General features: G+C 42.0%; 1 protein-coding gene across 5 annotated transcripts in view; it reads left to right on the top strand.

Moving 5' to 3' along the window:
* CARD14 (caspase recruitment domain family member 14) overlaps window positions 1-14,713 on the top strand; it is a 469,582-nt gene that overhangs the window by 346,440 nt on the left and 108,429 nt on the right. For 4 of the 5 annotated variants that reach the window (XM_069199720.1, XM_069199715.1, XM_069199718.1 and 1 more), the window contains 6 exons: window positions 1,655-1,780; window positions 2,069-2,215; window positions 4,059-4,181; window positions 6,866-7,002; window positions 13,449-13,531; window positions 14,423-14,489. In XM_069199720.1, the coding sequence (XP_069055821.1) occupies window positions 1,655-1,780; window positions 2,069-2,215; window positions 4,059-4,181; window positions 6,866-7,002; window positions 13,449-13,531; window positions 14,423-14,489 (683 nt within the window). The remainder of the gene's footprint in view (window positions 1-1,654; window positions 1,781-2,068; window positions 2,216-4,058; window positions 4,182-6,865; window positions 7,003-13,448; window positions 13,532-14,422; window positions 14,490-14,713) is intronic. The other variant, XM_069199719.1, reaches the window with a different exon arrangement.

A 14,713-nucleotide genomic window follows, 5' to 3' on the forward strand; every position in this document is an offset into this window, starting at 1 on the left:
AAAACTTCCTTTTTATCACAGATAAGTAATCCCTAGGGTACTCCCTACACAGCCCATAGGGCAGGGCACAGTGTATTTAGAAAGTTGGAAATGTACTTTTAAGTTTTAAATGTCCAGGTATTGAAAACTCCCAAATTCGTTTTTCACTGCTTTGAGACCCGCCTCTCCCATAGGATAACATCAGATTACCTTACTACATTTAATAATTGATAATTTTTTACTTGGAATAGGTAGGAATGTTGAGGGTGGTATATAACGAATTGTCATTTAAAACCTTCTATATTGTTATAGTCAGATTTTAAGTCTCAGTTCTAAAAATGTCACTTTTTTGAAAGTTGGCGTTTTCTTGTCCTAACCAGTAGGTGCCTGAAGGCTGCTTCTGGGTCACATGACATGGTGTGAGTGGCAGTTGGCCTTTGTTTATCCTGCTAGACAGCCATACAATAGAGAAACTGGGTGGTTTCAAGATGGGCCATCTAGGCAGGAAGAGGGGAGGGCAGAGCTGTCACCTACCACACTTGCACTTCAAGGGGCTACTTCAGCACTATCACAAAGTACCTCACACTGGTTCATTGTGCCCCCTGACAACCTGGGATCAGGGCAGAGATGCAGGAAATTCCAGAAACTTCTGTGGGAGGAAACCCCCTAAAGCTTCTCCCACTTCAAAGGAGACACCAGGTATAAAAATAGGGCCCACTCACCAACTATAGGGTTCACTTTTTGGACCGGCAGATAGACTCCCAGGGGTGTGCCCTACTGTGTGTGGCCAGAGGACTGCTCTGCTGCACCAAAAGGATTGTCCTGCTGCATAAAGCCTGCCTTATGCCCTCAGACGACTCCCTGCTGCTTGAGGCCTGCATTTCTGCTTGCACCCAGGACTACTATAGTATCTCCTAGGACTATTTGACTGACATCCTGAACAGAGCCTCAGGAACAGAAAAGGCTCCAACCATTTTGTATTTGCACCTGGACCATGTCTGAGAGTCTTGATCCTCCAAGTTGTGCCCCTCAGGTCCTGTATCCTTGGAAGTGGGGTTAAAGGTGCTGTACAAGCCTAACTAAAGGTTCCACCACATCCGAGTGAAGCCCCGCAAAGCAATGCCATGAAAACCAAGCTTTGAGCACATAATGTACAATCCTCAGAGGGCCAAGCTTGGTCCTATGCCTGGCCTGCACTGCATCGCAGTCATCCTGAACTTGTGATTTAGTTCTGGTCCAGAGCAACCAGCACCCTCAAATCGCCCTTTGCACCTTTCAGCACAATTTTTATCTAAGTCTTTAAAATTGCATACCTCCATTTTTACAGTTTGTATTTCTGTCATTTTGTTGTCATTTTAATACAATTTACTATATTTTTCTTGTTTGTGATTATTCTTGTGTTGTGTTACATTATTACTGTTGGTGTGCTGCATAAATACGTTACACATTGAATCCAGGTTAAGCATGACTGCTTTTCTGCTATAGTACCAGAGGGATAAGCACAAGTTAATGTAGCTTTGTGGTTCACCCTGACAAGGTATGTGCCTGGTGCTTAAGTAGTGTTTCACCTCCCTCAGCCAACAACCCAATTTCTCACAAGCCTTCTCTAATTGTATTAACTGAACGACCCACAGCTCTGTCACTGATCATCTTCTGTATCTCTGTGCTACTTCAGTATCTAGAGGAGAAGGAAGCTCTGCTGATCAAGAACCAAAAGAAGGAGGTAGATTGCATTCTCTTCAAAGAGAAGATCTCTGCTTTACAGATCCAGGTGGATGAGCTGCAGAATGAGCGAGATCAGGTAAACCTGAGACTATTTGATCACAGATAGGAAATCTTCAAGGTAAAAAGGATGGTGATGCAGATCATGTGACATTTAGGGCCTTTCATGTAGCAGGTGCATAAGCTCCAGCAGTTCCAGTGCCGGTGATGTGGGCCTCCTTCCTACTTTACACTGTTGTATAACCAGATGTGCCTTGAGGACACTCATCTTGTACTTTTCCAGCTTCCTCTCCCTTCCATTATCTCTAAAACCAGCCATTCCAAGATCTTTACTGCAGCATGAATTTGCGTCTTCTGTTGTCCACAGGCCTATGGTGCTAGGGATGCTGCCCAAACTCAGAGCTCGCAGACACGGGTTGAGAAGGACTTGCTTCGTCGGCAAATCCTTGATCTCAATGGGGAAATCTTCGAGCTGAAGCAACAGCTCAGGCGGATGCAGCTGAGTTCCCACGAGGTAGGAAAAGTTGTCAGGTATCCTGGTTTGTACTAATCATTTGGATTGTGTTACTGTTGTTTTGCCTTTAGTGGCCATGGCTGTTTGCTTACTTGTGTTTAGTATAGTACTATTGTCATCTAGGTATATCATACCACTGTAATGCATCAACAGGTACACAGTGAGAAGGATCATTTATTGTTACTTGGGCTTTAGTGCTTGTCCAGGGGGACCAAATGAGGTTAATAGAAGTTGAAGTCCTCTCGGACTGTGTAGGCTTCTCTCACTGTTCCCGTGGCCCAAGATTCTCCCATTGTCTGTCTGTGTACCCTATTCATCACCAAATATTCCCTCAGGATCAAATATAGCCCTTTGCCCTCATTCTTTATTTGTATCCTCAATTGTCTATTCATGTGCCTCAAGTCTAGCCAGTGCTCTATATGCTCTGAGCTCCTCATGCTGTCTGTTCACATACCGCAGCTTCTTTACACTTCCACCAATGTAGCCCATGTATCTCAGAGCCCCAAACTCCTTCCACTGCCTTTCCTTTTGTCTCATGCCTTCCCAGGGGGGCAAGAAGAGGCAGTGATTGGTCTCTGCAATGTATAGAGTAGACGAAGGTCTTCTGCTCATCCTGGCCAGCTCCAGCTGGCACAAAGCATCATATAAGCCATGCTACACGCTACAACACAGGAGGGCAGAAGTGAAAGCCTTCACACTCTCATCAGTCCTTAAAGACAGTGTTAGAAGCTATGCCCTCTATCGCACCGAAAAGACAGTATGGTAGCCACAAATCTTCACAAAAGCCAGGGTCTATAGGTCCCTTAACTGGGTACAGGTAATACTAAATTGTTGTATGTAGTGTACCAGTTGCTAGGCCCCTCTCTCACTGAAAATTTGCACCCATTACAACCTTGGTGTACTTTTTATGCAACAATGTCTACACAAGACAACATCTGTGAATACCATTATGGAAAGTGAGGCCTCTTCCACAGAATACATCAGTGGAAGTACATTGAAGTAAAATGTTGCACTTTTCCAGAAACCAAGAATACCATCCTCAACACTAAGCAAATGTGGGAAATGTTTAGTATATATTACATTTTGGCTCCTGAGCTACCTGTGAGTAATAGGCAACATAATTGTTATTCACATGCTGTCTGACTATTGGTCACTCTTAAACAAATTTGCAAACATTAGAATACTGTGAGACAATTTTGTAATTTCCCACTGGTTAAAGGTTTGTTTATTGCTGATAAAGTTAACACAATGACTAAAATCTGTGTCAAAAAATAGATTGTGGTGGACATATTTGGCAAAAATCACAAATGAAAAGGACATTGGGCACATTATGGAGACTGATTAGTCTTTAAAGTAATACAGCATATTGGAATTCTGAAAGGGCTAGAGGTTTGTAGCTGAGTCACTAATGTGACAGACACTGTCTAACCTGACTGCCAATTGTCCAGCTTTATGAGTCTTTTGGAAGTTCCTGACTTCCTTGTAGGTCCTTTTGTCCAGGGTGACCCACAACACCGCTCCAAGGCTTGCAGTCAATCCTCATTCCAACCTTAAAATGACTGAAGAATTTCTGCTGTTAGAAAGTATAAGGTTTGTTGATACTTTGAGTCTCAGAAGCCAGAAACAGGGGCGCACTTAAGTATTTTTTTCAATGATTACAAATATTTCAGAATGGTAATCAGATGGGCCTCAAGACCTTAAAGAGGCCAAAACATAAAGTATCACTTGGAAAATCAGACAGGGTTGGTGAGTCTGGCATTGTATGTATTGTATGATGTCTAACAGAGTTAGCAGAATGGAACCATGAGTCCACCCTTCAATGTCAAGTGTGTTCTTTACACAGGTACGTGATGGATCCAGCCTGGACCAAGAGGAGGTTGTGCTACGCCAGAAACCCAAGCTCATCAGGATGCATGCCATTTACCCCCGGATCACCAGTGACAGCAGCTCACTGAGCATTGAAGAGGTTTGAAGAGACCACTTCTGTAATCTACCACCCTCATAAACACAGCATCCCACACTGAGCCTCCAGCTCTTAGAAGACCTGGGACACAAAAAGACCCATCTTGATTCCAAGTTCTTTGTTATTGCCCTAGGCACACCTTTGACACAATCCAGTAGAAATAGGGCTGATGATACCTGTCTTTTTCTTGTTTACCTTGAGAGAAGATGCACATACTTTAATATTGTTTGAAGAATCCAATGAAGATATCTACCTTTTAGATATACACCCTTGAGGCACATTTATATGTATGTTTAACCTTATTTCCAGCAAAATGGTAAACCAGTAGGCTTCCCAGGTGGTGACGGCTGCCCTCTATGAATGCCTGTTAGTCATCTAGTAATCCACCATTTTGCTAGTGGAACTAAAACTTGCATTGCAAGGTCATTGACCTGAAGTATGGCTTTTTAATTTACCTGTAGTCTTTCCAATACCGGTATTGACTCTGAATGGTCTAGAATTGTAAGCAAGCACTGTCACTTACTTAAAAGTGTTATTGTTAATTTAAACCCCCTATCCACAATTACTGTTCAAATGGATGATAATACCTGGAGTGAGAAATGTATTCTGCTACAGGTATATTGAGTACTGAATTGTCACTCATATGTCTCTGAAATCCAGTTTTCAAACGTGAGTTTTTGTCCACTTTAAAGTAAGCTTGAAAGCCCACAGCATAGGCCTGTTATGCTGCAAAATGAAAAGGGTTCATTCACCGATGTATTTCTAAGAACCTGGACCCTTTCAAGCCTCCTGTCTTTATTATTAGCCACCTCTTGCATTTGCAAAAAGCAGGCCTCACTTACAACACCATTCGCTTACACTTAGCTGCAGTTGCAGCCTACATGCAGACTAGTGAACACTCATCCCTCTTTAGAAATCCGGTGTTGAAGGCCTTCATGGAGGGTATCAAGAGGGTTGAATCCCATAAAATGCCTCTTGTTCTCATGTAAACTCTCAGTGTAGTCCTCACAAGGCTCATGGCACCACCATTTGAAGCTTTGCATTCATGCCTCCTCAAGTTCTACATCTGGAATGTAGCCTTCCTGGTTCTCATTACCTCTTTCAAATGCATTAGTTACCTGCAAGTATTAACACTGCGAGAACCCTTCAAACAGGCCCACAAGGACAAGGTTGTTCTTTGAACCTTGCCTAAGTACCTTTGTAAGCTGATGTCACCTTTCCACCTTAACCAAACTATGGAGTTACTAGTCTTCTTTTTGCAGTATGATTCATCGCAGAGAGCAGTGCAAGCATTAGATGTCAAAAGAGCCCTTATGTGTTACAGTAACAGGACTTGCAATTTTTAAAGCAGGCATAGCTAGGTGGATAGTTTAATGTATCCAAATGTGCTGCCACAAAGCAAACAAAGTCCGACCTGTTCCACTCAGGTCACACTCCACCCTTTAGAAAGGGGCAACTGTGGCTTTCCTAGGCAACCTGCCATTGGGTATATTTGTAAGGTAGCCACTTGGTGAACATCACTCATTTTTACCAAGCATTACTGTTTAGATAGGCTAGCCAGTCAACAAGTCATGGCATGGCAAACAGTGTTAAGGACCTTATTTTAGGCACATGTCAGCCACTGCTTCTGGAGAGCACTGCTCTACACTTTGTTACACTTGTGTATCTACAGCTACATGAAATGAACAGAAAATGATACTTGCCCTGTAAGCATCTGTTCTTAGTATGTAGAGCTATTGATTCACACTCCTCCCCAAAGCCTGTGTCTTTTGTAGATTGCTTACTTACTGTGTGTTCACTGCACATTGTGCTTCACACACCATCCCTTCATTCATACTTCATAAATACTATCACCTGCTTTGTGAAAACATTCTGGCATGACGTCTGTGCCCATGTGCAGTGTACACCAAGAGAAGACGTCACACCCGATCTCATGACTCAAGACTTCTTCAAAGAAAAACAACTGCCAGTCATCCAAGCTCAACACCTGATGTCAAGAGTATGCAAACCATGTACATGTATAGCCACACAAGTTACTAATATGGGGTTCCATCTACAAAACCTGGGAGAGTTGGTAAATATTTGTGAATGGATCAGAAACGTTAAACAGACAAATACAGTGGGTGTGCGTCTGCTTGTGGAGGGTGCGATTCAGGGCAGGTGCTAATAACATTGCTATCATGCTGCCAGGCTTTTAAAGTTGGTAATTATCCTTTGCTCTTGTTACGCATCTTTCTGTTTCGCTTAGGCCTGTAATTGAGTGGTAGACTATGAACAGCTGTTAATGCTCTTAGCAGAGGCAATAATTCTTATATAATTCTTAATTAGCTGATTTACTAGAGTTGAGTGGCCAAACAACCACGCTGCTCTACATACAGCCCAAAATACTGCAAATCCACATCTGACCACCTCTAGCTCCTCATACTGCAGTGACTGACCCCATCTGAACTACAGTGCCAATATTGTTCTTCAGGCATTCAGTCCTGATCCCTTTCATGCTTCTCTGTGGTCTCATTCCTGTAACCACATTATCCCTCTAACACCATCACAAATCTATGAGCTTCCTTCCTTGACCACCCCTCTAAATTCCCTTGTTGCTTGTCTGTGACCCTCAAACTATGGTTAATTGTGGTGCTGCATTACCATTTTGCAGGTGGTAACTTGCTCTCTTACCTTCTTTGTGGCAGTCATGGCAAGACCTGAGTCACCACACCAGCAGTGAATTGGAGGAGAGTTACCAGGCCTCTTCTGCAACACCACCTCGCAAGAACTCAGTCACCAGTCAACGCCAGGAGGATTATGTGAGAACCTCCCAGTCTATCAGGTAAACATAATTATTGTGCTCAGTTGTGCACTTTCGTTCTCTCTTAGCCAGAAAGAAGGAACTAAACTGAGTCTTCTTCATGATAGGTTCTACCAGTTAGCCACATCAGAGACAGATACAACCATACTGTCCCTCTCGTTCTGTTGGACAATAGAGGTTTCCCAGGGTTTGGAGGACAATTTGGATTTTCTCTCATTCTGCATAATAATGTGGACTCCGAGATTGTGGAGGCAACGGAGATTCTCAGTGTGAGTTTGTGAGAGATACATTGTCACTGTAGGTACAGTTGACCATAGAGGTTCCTCTTGTTTGCGATTTATACAGTCCGTCTATCATTTAAGGAAAGTAGAGGGTTCTCTGTGATTATGGGTGACACTGAGGTTTTCTGTACTTGTGAATGACAGTGGCTGCTTTCTGTGTTTGGGCTGGAAAGGGGAGTGTTCCGGGTTATTGAGTTAGGGTTTGCACTTCCTCTAGTTGACACTGTGGATTCTTTGTGATTGTTGTTGACAATGAGAGTTTCTGACTGGGGGTAAGAATGAAGGTTCTCTGCGTTTGTGTTGTTTGGTTTCTTTCAGGGTGTGTGTGCACCAAAAGGTGATTTCTGGCCATGGGTCCAATCAGTGTTCTCCATGAATACTGGTTAACTTTAGGGCAGATGTGTTATTGTATATAATTCCACAGCAAGCTCCCTGTCAATGTGTTAGACTAGGGGACAACCTTCAGGCTCTCCCTTCCATCTTGAATGACATCCTGCAGGAAGTAAGGACACAATCAATTTGGCCGTAGGAAGGGTTTCAGGTTCTAGAATATGACCTAAATGAACAAGAACCTACTGATGACGCACAAGCAACCATGGTCCTTCAACTTCAGACAACACCGTAAAATGCCATACAAGCTCCATAATCAACAACAGCACTGAAGGCAACTTAGAAGTGCAGGGAATGGCAGGGTCCCGCAGGGACAGCCTAGAACACGATTTACTGGATATGCAATATCAGAACTTTCATTTGAGGAAATTCAAAGGAAAGGTCCAACCCTTACCAAAAGGGAAAGGAAATGGCAAAGGAAATCTCATAAGAAATGAAAAGGGGCCAACAGAAAACCGTATTCCCATTATTCAGCCAATATGAAGTAAAAACCGGACCAATCCAGTAGAATTAAAATATGAAGCAGTGCTTAATTTGTGCTTGTCCTTATTTTTGAGGGCCGGCACTTATTTTTCTGCCTCAAGCATTCATTGTGAGCAAAAGAAACATATAGGAGAGACAGAGGGAGAGAAAAACGAAAGAGCGTCACAATGGGAGAAAGCAGAACGATGCAAGAGTGAGATGAAGGGGCAGGGAGTAGCTGTAAATAGATTGAAGAGGCCCGCTTTAGGATTAGGCTGCCTCAGTATTCTGTGCTCACACATTTAATTGTAGCAGCTGCATTTTTAAGTGGGCTTTGGGCACTGGCACGTTTTTATTTACAAATTAAGCACTGATATGAAGGAATTGTTTCAACTGACCCATGGTTCAGTGATAGCACTATGTCCTGTCTGTACCCAGCATAGAGCAATAACAACAGAAACGAGTCCCACCTTGAGCTACGATCTACGACCAAGGCTAGTGGACACATGGTCGGTAATACCAGCACAAGTTAACAAGGTAGAAACCAAAACAAATTATCCAACAAAAATGGGGTTCAGAGAGTGCATCCACCAGTACCAACGATGACAGCAATGAGCAGCAAAGCCTGTATATTCGCAATGAGAATCGCAACAGCGGTATGAGGAGAAAGAATGCCTTGTGTCACCGGGATATGCACTACGTGGAGATTCACAGCAGGCCAAGGTACAGGGGCACCAAACTCAGCGTGGCACCAGGAACAAAGCCAGGCTCCCTTAAAGCAACATGGGGGCAAGACACAGGAGCAACGATACACCAGCCTCATGTTAATACCCTCTTATTTATCAAGAGGTTTGTTTGACACTCTAAACAGAGGCACAGTCATGAAGCTAAGAAAAGAAATACGAGTGCTGGCACATATCAATTCTTCACGTTTATTAGCAATGGAATTCAAACCCCATCCTCACATAAGAAACAGAGAGGCAAAGGTAACAACATGGGTGACAAATGAAATTGTGCAGTAAATCCTCGCACAGCAGGGAATCTTTCAGCAGTGGGGGATTTAGCTACAAAAGATCAACCCACCACGCTACCCGGACCCATCACTCCCCAAAGCTAAAAGCAATACAAAAACAGTATAAGTAGGTTATGGCAAACAACTTTAACTGCTGGGCACTCAGTTCCAAGGGGACACTGGGTGCTGAACAATCTTTGGCAAATTCCAAAAATTAACAATAGTAACATTTTCGGCATCCAATAGCACTGGACAGGTCCAGCAGAGCAGGCAAGATCCCATACTGGAATTAAACCAGGAATGGCCACAGATCCCTAATGACCAAGATACCAACTGATCTTGACAGAAATAGCTCTGCGTTAGAACTGGACCAAATCAATATTGGCTCCTGGAACACTCAAGGCTTGGAGAAATTGTTGCAAGATGAAGATTCAATGTGTTTCCTCCAAATATGTTTGACATCATTTAAGCACAGGTAGTCCCTACAGCCAATGCCAATAGTAGGATACGTGTAACACCATATCCCTGCTGAATACAGGTATCCAAGTTAGAAAGCAAAAGTTGCAGTTTTTTACTAAAGGACTTCTATATACACCCATGTGGAGCAAATAAGGAAGAAAGGATTGTAATCTTGATTGAGTTAACAAAATAAAGTTAATAAAGATACTACAGAACAAATACCATCAATTGTTCCTCATCATTTCAGGGAACTTTAATATTAACCTCATCCAATGTGTTGAAAAAGAGGCAACCAACTTAACACAGCCAACCCACGAAAGCAGCAGGAAGAACAAGGCCTAAAAATGCTGAACATAATGGAGGACATTTCTTCATCAATCACCTTCTTAAGTACCTGGATAAGATCAATAATAGACTACACGCAACCTAATAAGATTAAATGGCATGGCCCAGGGTTTGAGAAGACATTGATAGACGTTTATCGCTGTATAAGAAAACAAGAAGATGCAAACACAGGTGATGGGCAACTCGAAAAGGACTTGGTGGCTTTAATCACAACCCTACTGTCAAAATATCCAGTAAAGATGGCACCACATGTGAATACAGAGAGAAGTAACATAACAGGGGGAGTAGGAAGGCAAAGCTGGTACACCAGCGGTTTGTGCAAGCTAAAGTCCCTAATCACAAAAGAAGTTAGAAGATTAACAGCAGATGCAAAGCAAGGAAAGAGGATCGAGGAAACCACATTGCCGAATATGAGAGCACAGTCTCATAAAGATTGTAAGATTTCAAAAAGAAGATATCATGAAGGATTTTGGGGGCAAGCCATTATGGTCCAGCAAATCATCAAATTGCAAAGAATTTTGGCACATGATTAATGGGCTGGTAAAGCGATAGGCCCAACACCAAAATGCGGGGATTATGGATGAGGTCCACGAATCCCACATCTACAACATACATGCCCTGCCAGCCAACAGCCAGATGGGGAATGACAGCCAGTTCAAGCAATCCCGAGGCGGTCTACGCCAGAAGATAGCCGGCAAACCGAAGAGACAAACCAAGAACCCACATCACACAGATACCAAACCAATACAGAAGAAATCCAGAGTATAATGACCAACCAGGCAAAACTAGCTGAAATCCAGGGTACAATGAACAACCACATGCAATTATTGGCACCCATGACTGATGTCAAGCAAGTAGAGAAAATCTTAAAATTAAAGAAAAAGAAGGCAAAAGGGGCTGCAGGTCCAAACATCCCCCCTAATGCTCTTTTTAAACATGACATTGTGTGCTGCGCCTGTTACCTAGTACCCCTCTTCAATCAAATTTTTCATACCAACACCATTCCAGATTCATGGAAAGAATAAATTTTTCATCCAATTTATAAGAAGTCAATCCTCACCAAGCAGTTATAGGTTAATTGCTCTTATTGACATTGAACTAAAACTGTACTTGTCATGTCTACTTCAAGACTTGCAAGCATGGGTAAATGGAAAAAACCTGATACCAAAAATACAAAGCGGGTTCAGACCAGGCATTGGAGATGCCTACAAATTTAACAGCACTTACCATTGTAGCCAATAAGGCAAAACAGCACAAAACCAGGATGTTTGCATGTTTCGTGGACCTCAAAAAACCCTTTGACCGGGTCCCTATGGCTGTCTCTGGACAAAATTGGCAGCGTGGGCATCCCAAGAAACCTTCTAAAGGAAATTATAGTTCTGTATAATGGAACTTGGGCTCAGGTTAAAATATGAGATGGCAGCAGAGTCATAAAAATAATCAACACAATGAATGGCCTGAAACATGGTTTTCACCTAGCACCAAGTTTGTTTAATTTATAACTTACTGACTTAGAAAATCATCTTCCAGAGAAGGAAGGCCATCCCCCCAGCATAGCAACACAGAAAGTATTATACTTACAGTACACTGATGACTTTGTCCTCCTGAGCCAAACGCCATTTGGCCTACAACGGTCCATGAATGCACTAAAAACCCATATGGACTAGCAAGAGGTATGTCTGGTTGATACCCAGTTAAGTCATTCACCTTGTTCATCGAGGACAAAAAGGTCAAAATAGCAGTCATATATAATCACTTGGGCATCAACCTGGAGCACCAAACACCATCAAGCTGCCTTACAGGCAAAAGCACATTTGTTAATCTTTGCATTTAAACAGTTGAAACGGAAACTCTGCTACCCCTAATTTGATCACCCGCTAACTGTGATGGCGGCCCAATTTATTCAAACAATGGCATCTGGCAAGGAAATTATGGATGGTGGGGAAACAGAAATGTTAAACAAAGCTCCAAATAAAAGCCTATTAAGCACCCTTCTCTTACCAAAATCATCAGCTCCAGCCCAAGTTTGTCTTGAATTTGGTCTGAAAATACCTACAAAGATAGAACACTTTTGTTAATTTATGCTGGAGATTCTGCACCTCAGAGAAGGGCTCCCTGAACAATCCATGCTGGATGGAAATTAAGGAACAAACAAAAACACTGTTGGGGGAATACCTAGGGCAGGCAATAGAAGAATTAGGCATTTGAGACGTATGGGTCAGCAACATTGATAGAGCACCCTTCAGTCCAGTAACTAATTCTTCAACCAAATACCTGTCCCATTTACATGGTGAAAACCACTTTCCAAAGAGACGGCATGCCTGGACAGTAATTAATTCTTACATAGGTTTGAAACCGGAGGGGTACATGCTAGCCCACTTCTCACCGGCCTTAAAACGCCAGTTCATGCTATATAGCTTCAATCACATGGACACTGAGGCCCATATTTATACTTTTTAGTGCCGCATTTGTGTCAATTCTTGATGCAAAAGCGGCGCAAATGCAGCGCTAAAAAAGTATAACTATGGGCCTAAAGATCTCATGCCATCCTGGAAGTGTCTGCTGCCCAACCCAGGATGCTGCCTATGTGGTTACAACCAACATGAGTCAATATTACTCATCTTCTGTTTATGCCCAGCAGTCATGGACAAAAGGAAAAAACTACTGAAGCCAATGTTTTTGAAACTCAACATCCGTTGCTGCAGGCAAGCTGCAATTTACTGGTTGAGTGGAGCCTCCAACTTGTTAGCTTGCAGGAGAACACAATTCTTAAAACTAGTATTGTAGGACCTGAATGAGATCAGGAAAGGGAGTTCTGCACATGCACTTTACATCTAAAATTTGTATTCACTTTGAAACCGGTATTTAGGGAACTCAGTAGCATCAGGATAGAGATTGGACATGACTAGTATGCACTTTAAGAGCTCCGCACACACACTTTATATATTAAAAATAAGTACGCACTTAAGAGCTCTTCACATGCACTTTACATCCAAAAATAAAGGTACAAAAGACGAACATTACAACAACATAAGGTAATTTACAGTCTTGCACGCAACTTGTGTATTAATCCATCAATTTATAATGGATCATTTTAACTAGAAACGTACAAATGGTGATTCACTTGTTTTTGAGTTGAGCACTGTTTTCTGTTATTGCAAACATCGTTATTGTCGTCACTTTCATGTTTTTTATTTGAGTGTTGCTTGCTACCATTGTTAAAATCTGCAATTGTTACCAGCTGTTTACAGCTGTATACACTGGTTTTTATTAACTTTGCAAATAAATATTTACTTACTTACTTACTTGTATATAATTATGGGGTTACTAAGATATTTTAGACTTCAGTGGGGGTTCTCTCTGTTCCTAGACATGGCATGAGTTATTGCAAGACAATGAGTATTCTCTCTAATAATGTGGTATTGTTTCTTTTGCACACTCATACCATACAATCTGCTGTTCTAGTACCTGCAGACTCATGAATGCTACTATTCTTTTGTGCCCTAATACTCTTTCAGCAGCTCCCAGGCGCACTTTGAGCCAGACCTGGTCACAGTCACACTGGATACAGACTTCGAATTTGAGGTTGTTCCTTCTGAAGGTATGTGAGTGAATTTAAAAGTATAACATAAATACTGCAGAATGAATGTTTCTGGGGACAGCCAAGCCAAACACAGAATCAAAGAGTTTGGAGACGCCTCATTGAGAAAAGATGAGGGAAGGTGGGATTACTAAAACCATATGGGGCTTGGAGCCTGCCCATTGCTTACCATTGGTTGGCTTTCCTGTCGCTCTCATTTGCCTACTTCTTATTCATCCCCCACGCACATCCTTTTTTTCACCCCAAACGCAAAACCAATAAATGCTTTTGCTCTTTTTTTTTAACTTGCTGATCAAATTCGGATCAACAAATAAAAAAAAGCAAATAAATCACAGGCTTTTCTTTCATATTTAGGAGATGCCATATACCATGGCTACACACTGTTGACAAAGTCAATAGGTCTCAAAGCTAAGATCTATTAGTTCTGCTAATGCTTGTTTTAGCTTCATCCTGCTTGTTGTTATGGCATATCGAAGCAGTACTTGTTTATTTGCCAGGCTGAGTAGTTCATGATAGTTTAGGCCCACACTCATTCATGCAGCAGGCCCAAACCCTGTAACACATAAAAGGGATAGGCAAGAAGGTGGAAGCAGAAAAAACTTGAGCAATCTCTGATTCACCAAAACACCCTGTGATAGTGTTACTAGGCAGAGCGGGATCTCTTGGGGGTTATCAACTCCGATATTTAGCATGAAGAGTCTGTCTTATGACGTTTGACTCAGATGAGCTCCATGCCAGGATCTTGTGGGTAAAGTTTACCATTTGGACACTGAATTACTTTTAATGTTAGGAAAGCAGCAGTATATGCTGGATATACATTTGCTGTGGTGGTATATGTCTTGTAATCAAATTCTACTTCTTTTTCAATATTCACATCTCTAAATCTCTTAGATTCATGCACAGTGTCTTCGTCAGAGGGATCGCCTCGTCTGACCCGTGACCACATGTGTGAAGACCTGTGAGTACCATCAGAGCGTGCGTATTACAGAATCCCACAACCAAGATTATAACTGCTCAGCTTGCAAACCTCAGCACTTTCAAATTTCAAAACATTAATTTTCTTGCAACTGTAAACATAATCAGTGTTCATTAAATGTAGCATTTTAAAATAGTCATGATGAGAGCTACAACAAATTGTATATATATATATATATATATATATATATATATATATATACAGGG

This window comes from Pleurodeles waltl, chromosome 7 (genome assembly GCF_031143425.1).
Source record: "Pleurodeles waltl isolate 20211129_DDA chromosome 7, aPleWal1.hap1.20221129, whole genome shotgun sequence".
In the NCBI taxonomy this organism is placed as follows: Eukaryota; Metazoa; Chordata; class Amphibia; order Caudata; family Salamandridae; genus Pleurodeles; species Pleurodeles waltl.